The sequence below is a fragment of the Polyergus mexicanus genome, unplaced genomic scaffold (genome assembly GCF_030449975.1).
Source record: "Polyergus mexicanus isolate NDT 795.1 unplaced genomic scaffold, iyPolMexi1.0 SCAF_19, whole genome shotgun sequence".
NCBI lineage: Eukaryota > Metazoa > Arthropoda > Insecta > Hymenoptera > Formicidae > Polyergus > Polyergus mexicanus.
In genome coordinates, this window is record NW_027223339.1 from 1,142,065 (window position 1) to 1,160,811 (window position 18,747).

General features: G+C 31.0%; 2 protein-coding genes across 5 annotated transcripts in view; one reads left to right on the top strand and one right to left on the bottom strand.

The window, feature by feature from the left end:
* The first annotated feature begins 732 nt into the window (after positions 1 to 732).
* On the top strand, positions 733 to 6,012 carry LOC138941538 (rho guanine nucleotide exchange factor 38). Its single transcript, XM_070311323.1, has 9 exons — positions 733 to 987; positions 1,079 to 1,256; positions 1,471 to 1,589; positions 1,691 to 3,139; positions 3,241 to 3,390; positions 3,684 to 4,304; positions 4,418 to 4,600; positions 4,677 to 5,276; positions 5,338 to 6,012. Exons 1-9 carry the CDS (start codon positions 898 to 900, stop codon positions 5,554 to 5,556), a joined length of 3,609 nt encoding a protein of 1,202 aa, XP_070167424.1. The 5' UTR covers positions 733 to 897; the 3' UTR covers positions 5,557 to 6,012.
* A 716-nt stretch (positions 6,013 to 6,728) lies between these two features.
* Drat (Death resistor Adh domain containing target) overlaps positions 6,729 to 18,747 on the bottom strand; it is a 111,792-nt gene continuing 99,773 nt past the window's right edge. For 2 of the 4 annotated variants that reach the window (XM_070311457.1, XM_070311458.1), the window contains exons 2-4: positions 11,284 to 11,824; positions 10,806 to 10,987; positions 6,729 to 10,486 (exon numbers count right to left, since the gene is read on the bottom strand). In XM_070311457.1, coding sequence (XP_070167558.1) covers positions 10,045 to 10,486; positions 10,806 to 10,987; positions 11,284 to 11,824 — 1,165 coding nt within the window. In that variant the 3' untranslated portion in view covers positions 6,729 to 10,044. Of the gene's footprint in view, positions 10,487 to 10,805; positions 10,988 to 11,283; positions 11,825 to 13,514; positions 13,831 to 18,747 lie in introns of those variants that run through there. The other 2 variants (XM_070311455.1, XM_070311456.1) reach the window with 2 other exon arrangements.

The following is an 18,747-nucleotide window of genomic DNA, read 5'->3' on the forward strand; positions in this document are numbered from 1 at the left end:
CATACATGCGTTGTCACTCGAAAAGACTTACAGTGCACATACCGCCGCAGAGCTTTCTTCAATGTCGCAATCTTTTCTTTTCTTTATTTTTTAATTTACCGCTAAATAAATGACCAAGAATGGAGATATTATAGCGGGTGAGAAATACTCTTTAAAATACCTGGCACATATTATATATAGCGCAAATTACAAATTACGGAAAGTGATGCGCGAATATCTATATATATATATATATCCAAGAGAATATAAACAATAGTTATCGTAATATAATTATTTAAAAATTACATATTAATACTTGATTAACATTTAATAGACATGTGTGTAAACTCTTACTACAAATATTTAACATTTAAATTTTTAATTAATCTCTATCGGACTAAAAAAAGAGCTGATTTTTTTATATTTTATAAATATTTTTTATATATGACTCATACTAAACAATGTATTGAAGAATCAGTACAATAGTTCATAGTAGCGCAAACTGTCGGAGGAAACATAAACGTAAAGGTCTTAAGATGACTGCTAAAATCATTTATATATTTAACTGCTGATGATATTCCGAAAACTATTTCAGTAGAAAAAGGAATAGATGCCTTATTGCTTTTCTTTCAATTTAACATGATTTTATTAACGGCATAATTTGTCAAAGAAATCGCTTTGCTTTTAACGTTATATTTTATTTTCTCTTTGCTATAGCTATTTAACTCATATACACAGAACAGGATACACACAAGAGTATACCACGTGACAGCTAACAGCCACCAGCTGACCAGCCATTTATCGGAGATCCGAGATCGGAACACTGGCTCAGCTGACTTGACAGGCTGTGTGCCTACGCTTGAAACGTAATAATCTTAGTATCGCGAGATCAACGATTGCGACTACGTCGTAGCGAAAATGGAGCCAGGAACAGTAGCGAGGGTGCTGCATGACTTTCTTACCACCGTCGATGGAGAGCTGAGCCTTTCCAAAGGACATTATTTCTTGGTATTTGCCGCGAATGTTTGTCGCATAACCTGATAAAAAATCAAATATAAACAGTTTAACATAATAGAATGACTTATCGTTCCTATTTCAGGTACATGAGATTATAGACAAGTATTGGTGTTTTGGTCAATCTCAAGATAGAGTCGGCAAATTTCCTTTGAGTCATTTACATAAAGTGGAACTTCCTGAGTTTGATGAGACAGAAAGATTATTTATCGCTATAGCTGAATTTGCTGGACAGGAAACTGGAGATCTGTCCTTTGCGCAAGGTAAAATTATTATCAAAGATTCTGTATATCTCTCTCTCTCTTTCTCTCAATTATACTATAAAATTACAAATTTCCTATAGAATTTACGAATCTTGTCTTTAATAGGAACTTTGAATTGGCAAAAACAATTTTTAATATTAGGTTTTAATATATTATGGATGGCAACGACAATTGAATTTTTTTTTCTTTTCTTTTCTTTTTTTCATTAAAATAGGAGAACTTATAATTGGAACAAGAGACATAGGTTCAGGATGGTGCATGGGCAGGACAAGCTCCAGAAATGGTATTTTTCCAACAACACATACATGGGAACTAGATACAATATTGATAAAGGTATAAAGTTATTGATAAATTTAAAAAGATAATCTATACATAACATTGCCTATATATCAATTGAATTGTATCGCTAACTATTAGAAATATCTTTTCTGTAGAAAACAATAAAAAAGAAATCAATAAGAAGAAGAGCAAAGGTTAAAACAACATTGAAAGCGCAACTTGATGAAGAATTGGACCTAACTGCGGGAGAAGTTGTCACTGTTATAGAAATTTTAGATGATGGCTGGTGTCGTGGAATTACAGAAGATGGTAGGGAAGGCATATTTCCGGAAGGATTTATATCATACATAGACAAAGATCAAGATACAGTTGATCAAAGGGAAATGACATGCATAACACAGAATAATATTGCATCTTCCTCGACATCTTACAATGACACAATTTACAAAGATTTTGGTGAAACTTCTATCATAAATTCTTACATGAATCTACCTGAGGAGCCTGCTCCAAGCTATTTGGATTTATTCCCAGAGACCTTATCAACAATCAGTGATGCAAAAGACACACAGTGCAACACTTATGCGAATTTTATGGATGTTAAACCATACGCCATAACATTATATCCATTTAATGCGCAGTTTCCAAACGAATTGAGCTTTGGAATGGGCGAAATAGTGCATCTCACCAGACATATTGATTCTGAATGGATGGAGGGTATGATCGATACTACTAAAGGCATTTTCCCATCGTCTTATGTTAATATTATAGTCGATTGTGCGGAAATCAAGCAGACTCAAATTGAGTCTGAAGTTATGCCTGCAAAAAAAGATGCTCTGGAAGCGGGCCTTACTGTAAGAGTACTGTTTACTTTTGATGCGCAGATGGACGGTGATTTGAGTGTTCACGAAAATGAAATTGTCACCGTGGTGGAAATGGCTAATGAGGATTGGGTAAATGTGAAGAACAAAAGTGGTTTAATCGGTTTGTGCCCACGAGAATATTTAAGTTCGATGTCCGTACATTCATCAGATGACCTGCAGGAATTGAACTTGGAAGAATTCGAAGATTTTGTCTTAATTAGACATAAGGAAGCGAACGATGTTGTAAGTGAAGAGCAAAAACCGAAGAGAATGTCGCAACCGCACAGACCAGCACCGCCAGCTCCGGCTCCAGGTAGAGTGCCATTACAGAAAGAAGCTGTTGCAAATGTAGAAGTGTCTGCTCAAGAAAATGAGTCTACAATTAGTAATACAGTCGATATAAAACAAAAACGTGCGGATCAACGACAAAATGTAATATCGGAGTTGGTTATAACAGAGAAAGAATATGTTCGCGATTTAAAATTAACGTATGAAACATTTAACTTGCATGATTCAAGTTTTCTCGGATTGAAAGGAATTGACGTCGTTATTTTGTTTGGGAATATTTTGGAAGTTATTCATGTTGCTGAGGAGTTATTGGATATGATTTTGAAAGCGATGAAAGGTTGTGATGAAAACTCGCAATTAATTGGACCTTGTTTTGTGAAGATGTCTGAGAAATTAAAAAGTGTTTATGTTAAGTATTGTGGAAATCATGAAGCAGCATTAGTTTTGTTAAAAAAGGTATTTTACATTTATAAAATAAACGTAATTATTCTAGTTGGCTAAGCTTATCTATCGACATATAATATATATGAAAATTTATGTGATCATTTTTATTTCAGTATGAAAATAATGAAGAGATCATGAAAGTATTTAACAATGGAATTGAAACATTACGTCGTCAAGTTGCTTGCTTTGATATGAGCTCTATTCTGATAAAACCGGTTCAAAGAATTTTGAAGTACCCATTAATGTTATATGAATTAATAAAGGTCAGTAATTGCATTAATTATATAAAACATAAGAAAGTGTATGAGTAGTTCATTTTGAAAGTAATGTAAATATGTATTATATGAGAACATTGTAAGATCTCATTAAAATGTTATATATTTTAATAGATGAGATGTTAATTTATGAGATGTTAATAAATTATATATACATCAATTTCCGCAAGATTAGCAAAAATAAATTTATATTATTTACCAAAAGTAGTTGCTCATATACATAATATATAGGGTCAAAATTATATTGCATTATAACACTTCCATATAAAAATCATTTTTAGTGTACAGAAGATAATCATCCGGATAAAGCAGCTATAGAAGAAGCATGGAAAGTTATGACAAACGTAGCCAGTTATATCAATGAATATAAACGCAGGAGAGATATTGTGTCAAAATATTTAGAAAATGATAATACTTTAATTAGCAAAATGTCGAAATTAAATATGCACTCTGTAGCGAAAATGTCTACAAGGTTAAGCACAAGATTGTCGGCAAGTCTGGGACTGACAAATATCGCGAGTGATACCGAATTTGAGGAGCTTGAAAAACAATTTCGATCTATAGAAAAATGTACCTGGCAATTAATTAAAGATATTGAGCAATGTACCGCATATTTGAGCGACGAAGCTATATCCGGTGAAGTAATAGCCGAATTCTTGGTACATTATTATCAGGAAACTCCGACCGTTGAAGTGAAAAAGCTACAAAATATAAGATCCATGATTTGGTCTCAATATATGCAGGATTTTAAGTCCTGTATCGAAAAGAGAGTCAGCGCACCGCTGCATTCTCTAGCGACGCTGTTAGAAGGACCAACGATGTTGGTAGCGAAGAGGCACGATAAGCTACTGGATTACGACGCTGCTATTTCTAAGAGTGAGAAAAATAAAGAATCAAAAATTGTAATTGTTTATATAATTTAGTATTTACCTGTTATAAGCGACTAGAGCACGACGCGCGCTGATACTTTTACACATCTTTTCACTCTTATGATTCACTTTATCTTTTATTTTAGATACAAGAGGAATTATTTACCGCTAAGAGTAATTACGAAGCATTGAATCAACAATTGCTCGAAGAGTTACCCATATTATTGGACGCGGCGACGAATATTTTAGTTAATTGCATAAATACTTTCGCAAACGCTCGAAAGTTATTAAATGGAAAAATTACAAAGCAATATCTGACTCTTTGCGAGGTATTTGGATAAAACTTTGATTTTTAATTATAAATTGGAAGGTATGTGAATAAAAAATATTTTTTTTATTTGTTAGACATCGCTGCATTTATCATCGCAAGATGTGCTAGAATCATTTCTCGTGAATCATAATTTAATATGGAATCAAATAACGCGTTTTGTATTTGCTGGCACGAATCCTCAAATAGACGAGGTTCAATCGCAATTGTGTGAGCAGACGGAACAGCAGAGATTCCTGCTTAGAGAGAAATATACGGTGGACAAATTATACGTGGTGATTGAGGACATTGTCAGTAGTTCCATGCTTGATGTAAGTGCAGCGAGAGATACATTAATCGCAGTCATAAAGAAACAGGATCCAATGGGAAATGCGGCGAGATGGTATGTCGATACTGGAGTCACTCAAGGATTTCTACCCTCTCAAAAATTGAGACCGGTTCAGCGGCAAAATCAGCACCACGATCAAACTGCAACGGATATCGCTGCTACAGGAAAGAAGAACTCCAGTCCTCCAAATTTGATGTCGCTAGATTCTCCAGAGAAAGAGATCAAGAAAGCGTCTCAATCGCATTTGCAAGATTTACTTTCGCTAGAACAAGAATCGAAAATAAACAATAATTATAGCAATGTGCCAGAAAAGCCGAGAGTTCAAGTTTATCAGAATATATATGGCGAAGTTAGTACCTTAATATTCTCGATTGCGCTCTAACTTTTTTCTAATGTAACTTGATTTTTAGTTTTACTATGCAATGTACGATTTTGCTGGAAACATGCCGGGTACATTACCCATTACTAATGGCCAAGCCCTTCGACTCCTTAGACCTCATGACGAGAAAGGAAATGACGAATGGTGGCTCGTAGAGAATCGCGACGGTAAGCAAGGTTATGTTCCGCGGAATTATTTAAGAGCTCGTCGATTCAATCAAAGTCATAATGATGAAATAAAATCAAATTAGGGCATACGTTTAACATTTATAGTATTATATTTGTTTCTCATTGTAAAATTATGATAATTAATCTAACTGAGGAATCAGTCATTGATTATATAATATCGATCTGTCATTATTTAAGGATTTTGTTTCATAAAATATATATTAGTAGCAAGCTTGTTTTAATATAGTAGCTTATAAAATCTTTTTATGTAACTGAAGTGTACAAAAAGAAACTTTATTTCGGTATGATTAAGTCTCGAATTAAAGAAAAAAGATAATCTATCAGGATGTATTCATAGAAATACTCAAGATAACTTTTTTAAATTTGTTGATATTTAAACTTGCACTCGTTTAAAGGATTTATACACTTTTTAAGGTTTTTACATACGCGACGGAGTTTCAATATCATTATGTGATTGTTATATGCGTGTATATAAATGTACATAATATTTTATGGGAAACATGTTTTCTCCATTGATGGTTAAATTATTTTCAATTGTATAAGCTTAACAGTTGATGTTATAGCATAGAAAATTGTACTTTTGTTCTCACTTAAAACAAAATCATGTTTCAATAGAACATAACTTTTAATATATATAATTAGCCTATACACATCAGATATATACATATATTGTGATCATTTTATCCATATATATCTTTTACTTCATTATTATACTTCTATTATTCAATTGTATTGATTTTTTATCGATTTTTTTATAGGTATAATTTCTAATGTATATTTGTCTATATGTTAAATTTTTCAAAAATTATTATTTCTAATATTTATAACAAAAAGATTAATAAAAATGTTATAATAAAGAAAATAAGTTAGTCCTTTAATAAAGATTAACTACTATTGTTTTTATTCTAATGTGTTGGCATCATTAATAGTAATTAGTAAACGACATTTATAATTTATGCAAAGTAATTAATGTTCATTATTTATAGAATTTATTCATGAAGAATAAATTATTGTCATGCCGTTTCTTTTGAAATTATTCTAAAGTAAGTTAAGCAATTAGCATCACAATGAACGCCATATTTTAATTATAATCTCTTAATCACTGTTTGCGATTTTTAATCAGCATATTGTTATTATCAAATCTATAAGCAGCGACAGTTTAAGTCGCATATACGAGAGACCTGAAATATTCAATACAAATTAGTATACTCTGTTAAGAAAAATAAAACACAAGTTATTTAAAAAAGAAAAGAGAATATATATTGATTATAACTGTAATATAATACATTTACAATCAATAGTAGGTACAATAATGTGACACGCGATGCGTGTACTACGGTGTTAAGCTGTCGCCTAAACATACAATACAAAATAAGAGAATATACCGGTATATCGTTTAAAATAAACAAAACAGTCTTTCGAGATGCGACTTGCAACTGCATTGCAATCATTATTCGCGCTCGTGTCATAAACTAATGCGAATGAACTTACATTGACTTATACTAAACGAAAGGTGAATACTGATCTAACAATAAACGATTGACGAGATATTTCGGACGTGAATATACACACTCAATGAAATTTGACGCGAAATCTCACGCGAGTTAAATGTTGAATTATATACAAACTTTTATTATGCTCTTATTGTGTCCGTTAATAATAAAGCTCAGATCTCTACGATTTCGTGTTTTAGTTTTGCGAAACACAACAATCGACAGATGTGACAGCAAGATCTGGATTAGTGTAGAATCATTCACCATTTAACATCGCACATTTTCTTTGTCCTCGAAATGCAATTCGCGAGATATGCGCTCTTGCATATAACTCTTTTGCGCAACTACAATTTAAATACGATCTTACAATTAATATGTATCGGGTACAATCTTAATGAAATAATATATGTTTTACGCAAATATTCACACGGTAGCATAAAATAACGCATTGACCATATATGGCATGATAATCATTTAGCACGAATCTAGAAAGGCTTTGGAAGAGAAGATTAACCAGGAAAATCAAATATAGTTAAAAATAATGCATTAGAATCAACCTGCTTTTATTCAATCGGTTTAGAAAGCATATTAAAAACTTGCGCATAATTAAACATATCGCCGATATCAATTCACTGACTTGCGCGAGCACGTATGTATATATATATATATATAAACAAAATAAAAATTCTAGTTTTTAAGGCTAGCAATGCCTGAAGAAGTGCATCCATTGATTAAAAAGTATATTGTAAAGAGTTTATCTTAATAATGTCTATAGTTCAGAATAAAGTTCGGAATAAAGCTTAGATCTATTTACGAAACGATTATTTCGTTTTTGTTATACTTACATCTTACGAAACAGTTTCGTGTCTTATCACTCACATTTTTAGCTTTGTAAATACGTTTATTTACCGAGTTTTATGTCATTTTAGGATTGTATCTCATTATAGCGATATTTCACTTTACAGCAGAGAAAGTATTTATTCTATCTTTATCTTAACGGAAAACTTATTCTAAGCTTACACAGGTATCCCCGATTATTATTTCTGAATTAACACTAAATATACACATAGGTATGTTTGATCTTGTGTTGCGATATCACTGCAGTATGTATTGAAATGCTCGTAAATATCGGACTTGTTTTGGTTTTGCAGTATTTTCTACTGCATTCTACGGTGTTCGTCGATGCGTTGTTTAATTATCGAAAAACATATGCAACAATTATAAAGTAGTGACTCTATATATTTCAAATATGTATGTCATGACATTGGACAATAATTGAAAAAAATAGCAGCAGATGCCGACTAATATAAAGAATATCACTTAGGCTAAATGATACTTTCGAGAATAAAAGTCGCTGGTTCGTGGTCTTATCGGATAATTAAATCGGTGAATTGTTACCTAAATCTAAAATTCCTTGTTTACATCAAATTTATATATTAACATATACATACAAACTAGTTTTCTTGTCACGTTCGTATATAGGGTTCAACAAAGCTATTTAATGATATGGTACATATTTAATGTAAACGAAGACTTAGAATTATTCGAATTTCTTTTGAAATTACACATTTTATATACATGAGAAATACATATCTTCTTTAACAATCGCGCACACAGCAGTGATACCAATGAAAAGCAGTTTATGTAGAAAAACTTTTCTAACATTTGTTCTTTCTCAAGAAAAAATATTCGCTTCAATCCTTTTCATGCTGTTGATATTTTTATAGATATATTAGCGACTTTAATTAGTCATTATTAATGTAAACGTTACAATAATATAGTTAATATGATTATTTGAAGTCGTTCTAGTTCTGTAACCCTTCTATCACTATTTCTAGGCCGACGACTTTAAGCACTCATATTAGCTATAATATAATATATTTATTTGCAATTGTCGGTACTTGGTAAAGAAACTCATAGAAGTTTTAATATATATCGACGGAAATGAAATTAGCTTATCGTGCGCGTTATTCAAGATTTTCGGCATAGCGCTCAAGTTTCATACCCATATTGAAGAAACACGCGTCGAGCAACGAATGTATTGCTTTTTTTCCATGTTCGATAATTTTTGTTTAAAGATCCGTGAAGATAGAATTTTTTGTTTACCCGCTCACTTCATTAAAGTGTTCGACACACATAAATCGTAATGTCATCCTTGATTTCGTTTTGCGCTAAAAAATGTTAAACGAAAATATTCAACCAGAGACTCATTAATAAGATATAGAAACCATCACCTTTTTGGTGATAATTCTCTTTTCTTGTTGTCGCAGTGACTTCATACTGTTTTTTCATATCTTTATCATTATCTGAATTGTTATCTCGGTTATATCTCGGTTTGACTCACACGTGATTACCTTCGCCTATCTTTGAGAGCTAATTACTCGTTGCTTAAAAAGAGATGTCAATCAGACGTCAATTCAAATGATAAGCGAAAACTATATTCTGCTTCATTTCATCAATAAATCTCTCTGGCGAGAAAGATTCTTTGGTTCATACATTATACAATGAGATCTTTCTTTTTTAAAGATGACAGCAACTTTAAAAAGAGCGACACGAAATACTCGACAAAGTCAAATATAATTCGCGTGGTATGTCGTGTCATTATTAATGTAAGATGATAATTTATCGAGTTAACGATCAATATTTAATTAACCATAAACTGGGAGATCATTTTTCGATTCTTTCACTATGCGTAACAAGATGTACTGTAAACTTTCGCGTGACTCCTGTGAGATCTACGACAGATTAAATCTTAAGTTAACGCATCGTCGAATTTCACTCACAATCAGTGAAGACTCCCCTATTCTTGTATTCGCCAACTATCGTCTCGCATGACATACGCATTGTCAATGCCTAATCTAAACTCTGACCATCAATACGAAATAATAACTATTTCTTCACGATAGTCTAATTCGTCAAGTTAAATGCACGGACGTCAATCATACTAACCCATACAATTCTCATCATCCGGGACCGGCATCTTGACTCTTCGGTTGTCGTCATTAAATCTGTCTCCTAATCCGCGCGATTGCGGGGAATTTCTTAGCGGAAAGTCCTCTAATCTGCGGGATAGAAACGAAGAATCGCACGACCTTGGATTTCCGAGTGGCAAAGCTTTTGTACGACATCGATGGCTTCCTCGGCGGGATAAACGGTGTGCGGTGGCGGTTCAATCTCACCGGAGGCGACCAATTGCACGAGCTCGCGTAATTGCTCCAGCGTGCCCAATTCTACTGGTTTAATGGACTGTTGTCGCTCTTCGGCTCGTCGACTGAACTTGGGCAACAATCGATCGGCTACCTCCTTGATCACGAATACTACGCCGCCTTTACTGAGGCACTGCATGCTACGATGGAGGTTGCGCGATGTCGTGCCGAAATCTATCACCACGTCTACTTGGCCACCGCAAGCATCCATCGTGCGCTCGATCAGCTGCTTTTCGTATAGATCTTCATTCCATTGTACTACGCTTACCCTGTAATCGATATGCCGACTACTGCTAAATAAATCAAATAAGATGACGAGTACGAAATTTAATACACACGTGGTTGCACCGAATCATTCTTGCACAGAAGCATTAAATTTAAAGAAGTGTATTTCTTTGATACAAATAAAAGATAGTCTTTTAAATTGATCTTATATATGCAGGGAGAGTTAATTTTTATAATAAAAAACTTGCCAATACTCTCTCCATCCATTCGATTGAGCTACGATTTTTCAAAATTGTGTTGGCTAATTAATTAATTGACTAATAACAAAATATTTCTATTTGACCTCTCATGCACGTGAATATAATTGAATCGGTCGAATAAACTTACCGTTGGAATTCTTGAGCTATGAGGAGACCATCATCCTTAAGAGTGGCTATGGTGGTAGTAACTCTATCTCTCATGTTGCTGAAGTGATACGACGCAATTCTAAGAGCCCACAAAGCAAGACCGCCAGTACCAACTACTAGAATCTTGCACACACTCTTCTCTCCTCTCTCTTTCAATAATGCCTGTAATATTTTATCGTATATCTGAGTTTTTGTTTCCTTTTTCTATAGTATATGTATAAAATTAGATTTAATTTAGAAAGAATTTTTTGTCATTTAAATTTAATCGATCAGAGTTAGCGCAAATTGATTTATAATCGTATCAAAAGCATTTTTCAAATTAACTTTCAACTTTAAAGAGAAGGCCATTGTTCCTAAAACATTCGCTTTATTTAATTCCATGGCTTATTTATTAATCTTTTTATACTCATGTGTTTAGTAAGTGATAATAAAGTAGAATAATCTAATTTTAATCGTACCTGCACGTGTTCGTGCGCAGCAAAGACAGTATTCATAGCGAGGAGCGCACCAGCTGGCAGCATAGCTGCCACGCTGAGCGACATAGTATCTGGGATTTTAATCAGGTACTTGAGATCGTGAACTACCAGGTATTCGACGTAGCCGTTGGGAATACCGTCGTAGGGATAGAGGATAACGCGGTCGCCCTCGGCGAGTCCGCAATCCTCGGGCACTTCAGTGCCGAATGACTCGATCACGCCAGCCACCTCATAGCCGGGGAACAGGGCGGCATCGCGCAACCCGTAATGCGGCAGGGACACCGGGTAATCGCTTTCCATTGACATGTCAGCGGCCAGGCTGCTGCTGCTCGACACCGAGGTCAAACTGGTCAGACTTGACGATCGTCGGGGATGGTAACACGCACCGGCGCACATCACCCGGATGCGGGCACCGTGTGCCGGCACATCCGGTACGGGCACATCGAAGCTGAAGACGCATTCCCGGCCGGTCACACTCGGGCTCTCGATCGAGACTTGACGACACAGCTTATTCATCTTCTCTCTGTAATATAAAATTAGCATTTTGACTTTTGTATTGGCAAAACATAAGAAATCTGATAGAGAGAGAGAGCTATTCTTCTTATAATTATTTTCTTGTATTACTCTTGTTACTACTTGATATTATACATAATATACTTGATGTGAAAAGGATATAAATCTCTCTATATATTTACTTTAAAAACAAAAAAAAATTTTAAACATTTTCCATATAAATCTCAGCGTTCTTAGTATATTTATATTTTTAATACAAACTTATAATATACAAAAAATATATTGTGATTAAAATTCAATTAATCATTTTAGAATATTGTTTTGCTAGAATGTTTTATTAATTTTTTAATGACATCTCAAATTAAATAATGTATCTGGTTTAAATTTGTTTAGCAGGTGAAAGATGACATTTTATATATAATAATATAATCTACACAAAAATATACATTTAATGCAAATAATAACTAACACATCAATAATCTTTATAAAGCTTATTTATTAAATTTTATGCAGAGATAGAATATGTATGTTATTTCATCGTGAAATTTATTTTTTATGTATTTATTTATTTATTACGATATTACAGAATGTTTAAATCGAGAAAAGTTTTAGCGTAACCATTTTTTTTTATCTTTGTCATGAAAAGATATCATAATGACATAAAATTAGAAATCGCAAATTTATACGCGTAAGATATTCTCTTAATAACTTTATATATAAAATTCATGTATTAAATAAATATATATTTTGCACTAATTATATTTATTTCTGACAGATAGCTTAACAAGAAAGAATTTAGAAAGTATATGTGAAGAAGTGAATATTAATAATATGAGATTTGGTTTTTTTTTAAACTAATTTCCTCCAGTAACAAGATAAACCAATTATGAATATATATTATTCCATTAATTAATAATTCTAGAATTACGTAGAGAATGATATGATGCTAATGCTAAAATTAACGGAACTATGTCATTAGTGTTAATGTGCCTGGGGCACGAGGAAACCTGTCAGACGCGAATCAGCTGTTTCAATCTCTCCTAGTCGGACATTTGAAAATACGTTTTCGCATGAAGTGCTTATAAATGTTGTGTAAGAAGTAGAATAATATATAATCGTATTTTTCTCATTAAAAGTAAATTAGTGGATTTAAATAAATTTTGTAGATATACCAATGTATCATAAGATGGGTAATATAAAAAGCGTTTATTAGCACTATATAATATATAATATTATCATCAGCCTTAGCCTTAGCCTTAACTAGCTATACATATGTAACATATTTAATAAATTTAATATTGTATTATAATAAATATTGAAGTTGCTAAATATTATATAATTAAGATGTATTAGAAATTTATATTTCAAATATGTAAATAACATTTTCTAATTTGCGAACTTATTACAGTTGACTTATCACAGTCTATTAAAATTACTTCGTTACTTTATCAAATCTCGTTACCATAAAAATTTTCTAAAAAATTTAAATTTATAAATAAAACATAAACAAGAATCTTTTTTTAAGAATAATACAGATCTCCTGTCGTAATTACATAAATAATTCACTTTGGTGAATTCTAGATGTATAACGGTGTGCACTATTATTTTCATGAATAATTGACGCGATTTACTTTCTTTTTATACAAACAAATAATTGAGAATTAAAGCAAATATCAAAAAATAAAAATCTTGTTGCCTACCCGCTATGAGAGATGGCTTTGTGAGCGATAGGCGCCATCGATTCCAATTCCACCGGCATAACAAAATCTTTTAATTAAATATATTTTTCGAAGTCACTGAAATTTTATTCACCCAACAAATTTTGGCACTGCGTAGATTCACCGAGATCGAGCTTTATATCAAATATATTGCTCTTTTTAATTTACGATGAAAATAAAACTTTTAATCTTATAATTGTAAAGAGAGTTTGCAATCTAATAAAGAACAACAAAGAACAAAATCTCTTCAATTCCTTTATCCTAAACAAGGCGAGAGACGCACTAAGGCACTAACTCGTCACATCAGCGCGCGTTCGTTTTTATACTGCAGGCCGATGGCAAAGTGGTAGGGAAAGTGAACGCAGAGAACAGTGGGAGACACGCGCAGCACTCGCAGACCACGTGCACTCACGTCTGTTCATCCCATCTTTGAAACACGGTCGCCTTGCTGGGGGTCACATGCGACGTGTTTGTCCCGAGAATGATGAGATAAATGACGAGATAAGCTTTTATACGGAAATTTTTTATTCCGCTTTTATGCTGGAAATATACTACTACACATACGCTCTATTACGAATAACATTAAATTGATCAATAAAACTATAGTTTTAAATTATTTGACTAATAATTATGATGCAAAATAATTTACACACGATACGCTTGAAAATATCTAGTGAATTCTTGTGAAATATTCTGTCCATTATAGTTTACAATTTTTTTTTTTTTTTATTTTGTGCATTTGTGTTTTATATAAATTTCTACAAATAATCTTAAAAAGATTCTTTCTCGAATTAATTTTAAAGTTTGAATGTTCGATAGTCAAATAATTTATTTTAATGGATTTCGTTAAATATTTATATCGTGCGAAAACATGGTGAATTATTCGTCGTTTGAATTATTAACGACTTATCAATCGTTTGTTTCATTAGCTATTTGACATGTATTGATATGACATTATTTATGCAGTATGATTATTTGGCATATAATCGCGCAATTTTTCGACTAGCATGCACATATCTGCGCACTTTGAAATATTTTTTTATAGTACGAGAATAATAATGATCTAATGCGAAAGGCATTAAATTTTTTTAGATATATTAAGATAAAATAAGAATATATATGTCATTGCATATTTTAATTGTTTTTATTTCGCTTATAGCATCAATTAATTCCAATTTATTGTGATAAATTGCTATTATTCTTTAACTGCGATAAGAAAAAATGAATGCTAATTACGCGTCTCGTACGGAAATGTACAGCGATGATAATAGTAGTGTAGAGTGAATTAATTATAATAGTTATATAATAATAAATATAATATTAAAAGATATTTTCAATAAAGAGCTGTTCTTAGACTTTTATGGAGTTGATGATTTTTTCATTTGGAATATTCAACAATAATATGTATCAGTCAGGAATAAGAAAATAAGATGAAAATCTAAGCAAGATAACAATATCAATTAAATTTTAATGAAAAAAATATAGAAAAAGAACAAAAGTTATTCGGTTTTATAATATATATATATATATATATATATATATATATAAATATCACTTTGTTGTATACGTCAAAGGTCTTTTCCTTTGCATACAAAAATAAAAGACATAGTTTTCTCGTTGCTATAGTACATTTTTTATTAGATAGACTATTTATATAGCTTCTATCTGGGCATACTACAATAATCCATTTGTTGATAAATGGTTTATCTATAATTTTTGAGATCTGTGCGTAACACAGCAGATAACATTTATTCACCATGCTATCGAGAAAATGCTAACTTCAATGCCAAGTTTTATCTTTATTAGATATTTAAATCTCTCACGAGAAGCAATGCGTTATTTTCAACACATTGACTATTTTATACGAATGCTGACTTATTGTTAGTTCTTACAAATTTACTCGTACAAATTTAGGTTGATTACACAAAACATTCATTGTTTTGGATATAATAATAGGCGATTTATCTCAGATTGCGGAAGTGTATGGTTGAATGCATTATTAAAATAATCGTGAATAAGGTTAGCATTAAGATCCATCATTATATCGCGGATATACGGTAATTATATATGAAATATTTACACTTCTAAAACAATTGAAATATTTTGAATATCATTAATTAAAGAATTAAATAATTCAATTCATGTTTATATTATTGTAGTTTATATACATTTTATATTTATATTTATAAAATTAATTTTTAGAAAAGCTAAAAAACCGAATTTATGTTATAAATATAATTGAGATATGATAATTATACAAATTTAGAAGAAATAATTAAATAAATAATTTTGCGCATAAGTTGAAAACAATTAAAATATAATTGATTTTCAAATAAATAAGTGATTCCAATAAAAAATACAGAAATATTTCTAATAAAAGAGATATATAGGATATGTAATCAAAAATTTACAATTATTAATATACAAATATATAAATATACAAATTGTTGCAAATAACACTTTTTTTTTAAATTAATTACGATACATATATATATATGTGATAATTTTTATTGCTTATAAATTTTATATATATATATATAATTGACAACGTTATATTGACACTTATGTGATTTGCATTATTCGAGCAAATATTAAAGGCGTCTGCAAAATAAAAGATATAGCGTTTTTTGTTATATAAGCATTGTGCAATGATCGAGTCACTGTTTGCGACGAGGGGTGTCTCACTCACTAAAAATTTATACCATATATGTATTGCGAATTGCCGGGAATAACCCAAGTAATTCCATGGCGCTATGTAATTCTAAGTAATGCGACGGGTAAATTCACATCCAAGTTCAATTATAGGAGACGTACTTTCAAATGAAAGATTATTATTTGGAATTTTTTTCTTTTGTTTATTGGCCCTTAAATTGGAACTTCTTTTATTTAGTTCTTTTTTTATTCTAAATGACATTTCTCTGAATATACCTCTTATTCGTAACAATCTATCTATAAACAATTGGCCGTATTTTATAGCAAAACACCAACATAGTGTCGATTTTCTTACCAACAATACCTTATTTTTAATTTATTTTATTAAATTAAAAAAATAATTTTTTTGCGTTTATCTATTTATCTGAAATATTGATAAATAATCATAAATTTGACTCTCAAAGAATTATTCATGCGTATCTAAAAGACATTTTAAAGACGTCATAACGACATTATTTTTACTTTTTAAGACGTTTTAATCTTGTCTGACAATGAGTTATTATTATTTTATGCTATAGAATTTGTAAATCAATGTAAAATGATGCGGCGTAATACGAATACGACGTAATGCGAAGTAATGCACAAATAATTTTAGAAAAATTATATATACATTGCGACAGTGAGAGATCCCTCGGTTTGCGATCATAGCTTGACCTCAATATCTAATAGAAATTAAATATAGTTATCAATTCTGGTGGAAGTGTGGTTGTACACTGTTAACGTTATCACGTGCTAAAGTTCGAGATATAAAGAGAAACTGTAAATGTACGATCACTTTACAAGCATTAATTAATAGTGTGATAAAAAAAATCTTATAAGGCACGCAATCGTACATAAAGATATTTGAAAAGTCAAGATAGCTGTTGAGTATCTTCGCAAAACAAGATTGCGATACATATCTTTCGAAAACATCGACTAGAGAAGAGATCTTATATTTAATTTTAACAAATTAAACGTTTAGCAAAAATTTTTTAAATAGCATAAAAAACGAAAACACTCACATACATATATACTTATTTATTTATGTGTGTATGTTTATGTGTGTTATGTACGTATATATCGTAAAAATTATTGCACTATCCGATTTGTTCTACGTTCGATATTTATTAGACTGTACTAAAAAAATTCTAATCTAAAATTTATTAAAAATTTCTTGTGCACAGTAATCCAATGATACGTTAAAAATTTATTCATCTGCGTCAATGACGTACAGAGAAAAACATTAGCGGTATAATTATGATCGATGATATTATTGATTTAGTCGTTTCATTAATTAATCTTGTGTATAAAAGCGGTCTATAATACAGATAATTCATGTCCATTAAAGGAGTAATATGCGATATCCGAGTGTATAGTTTATATACTCACATTCCCCAATATTATCAATATAGGTTGTTTCAATATTTATAAATTATTATTTAATGGATAATGTGTTTGAGCGACACTCTTTTTCGCAATCCTAAATATTGATAATTAGGCCTTAATTAAAATCCTATCAAAAATAAAATCAGGTTATTATTAAATTGAAGAACATGATTTTGTTATTTATTATTAATCCTATAGCTTAAGTTGTTAAATATTTATTTTTGTATTAATCATAATAATAAAATTGATATTATTGTAGTTTTGAAATTATTTAGTTTCAATATTTTTAACAAGAAAAAATCAATTTTAATTTGACAAAGAAACCTGATTAAAGAGTACACTTACTCAGGTATGTTGAGATGCTTTATATATTAAATGCATAGTTCATTATTTTTTAACTTTTATATTGCGTTTGTGTTACAGCGTTTATCATTAATAATTCGAAGGAGAAGCTTTGAAAGGATATGCAAATTTCATATGTTTCTCTGGATATCGTATAACAATAACAAGTACTATTGAAGACAATACTTCATAATGACAAATACTACGAAAATCTGATAATAACAATTTAATATCTTCTGCTAAAAATGTTGTAATTAATAATTACGGCGGTAATTTCACGATTACCGCGATAAATGCGACGAATAACTGTTTTTCTGGTTACTTATTTATACGGGTATTTCTACGGTTAAAGTTTCGTCAGAATTGATCGATCTCTAGCGACATTGTGCAAGCGTTACATTGTGTTTCTTCCTCCTGTCACTTTTGGAACTACCTCTATTAACGATGAACAGATAGATATAGCCTTCGGAAGTTCTTACATCACTTGACCTATTTTAATGAAAAATATCAGTGATAAAGTAAACCCTTTGATAAAGAATTTACGTACTTAAATAGTGATAAACTTTATATTCAATACAAAAATTAATTTATTTATTTGTATAAATTGAAAACAGTACAAAACAATATAATTAAAAAACTTAAGCATTGCAAAGAATATAGTTTATGTTAAAAATTAAAAAATGTCATGTATATTTGATTTAAAATTCGAAACAGATTTTCAAATAATAATAATGTAAAAAAATTTTAACGCTTTCACCCTGCACTTCATATTACTTTTGTCGTATATAGATTTCTT

Coding starts and splice junctions, on each gene's coding strand:
- LOC138941538 (XM_070311323.1), top strand. CDS start 898: ATGGAGCCAGGAACAGTAGCGAGGGTGCTGCATGACTTTCTTACCACC. Junction 3,140..3,240: donor CATTAGTTTTGTTAAAAAAG/GTATTTTACATT, acceptor TTTTTATTTCAG/TATGAAAATAATGAAGAGAT. Junction 4,305..4,417: donor AAAATAAAGAATCAAAAATT/GTAATTGTTTAT, acceptor CTTTTATTTTAG/ATACAAGAGGAATTATTTAC.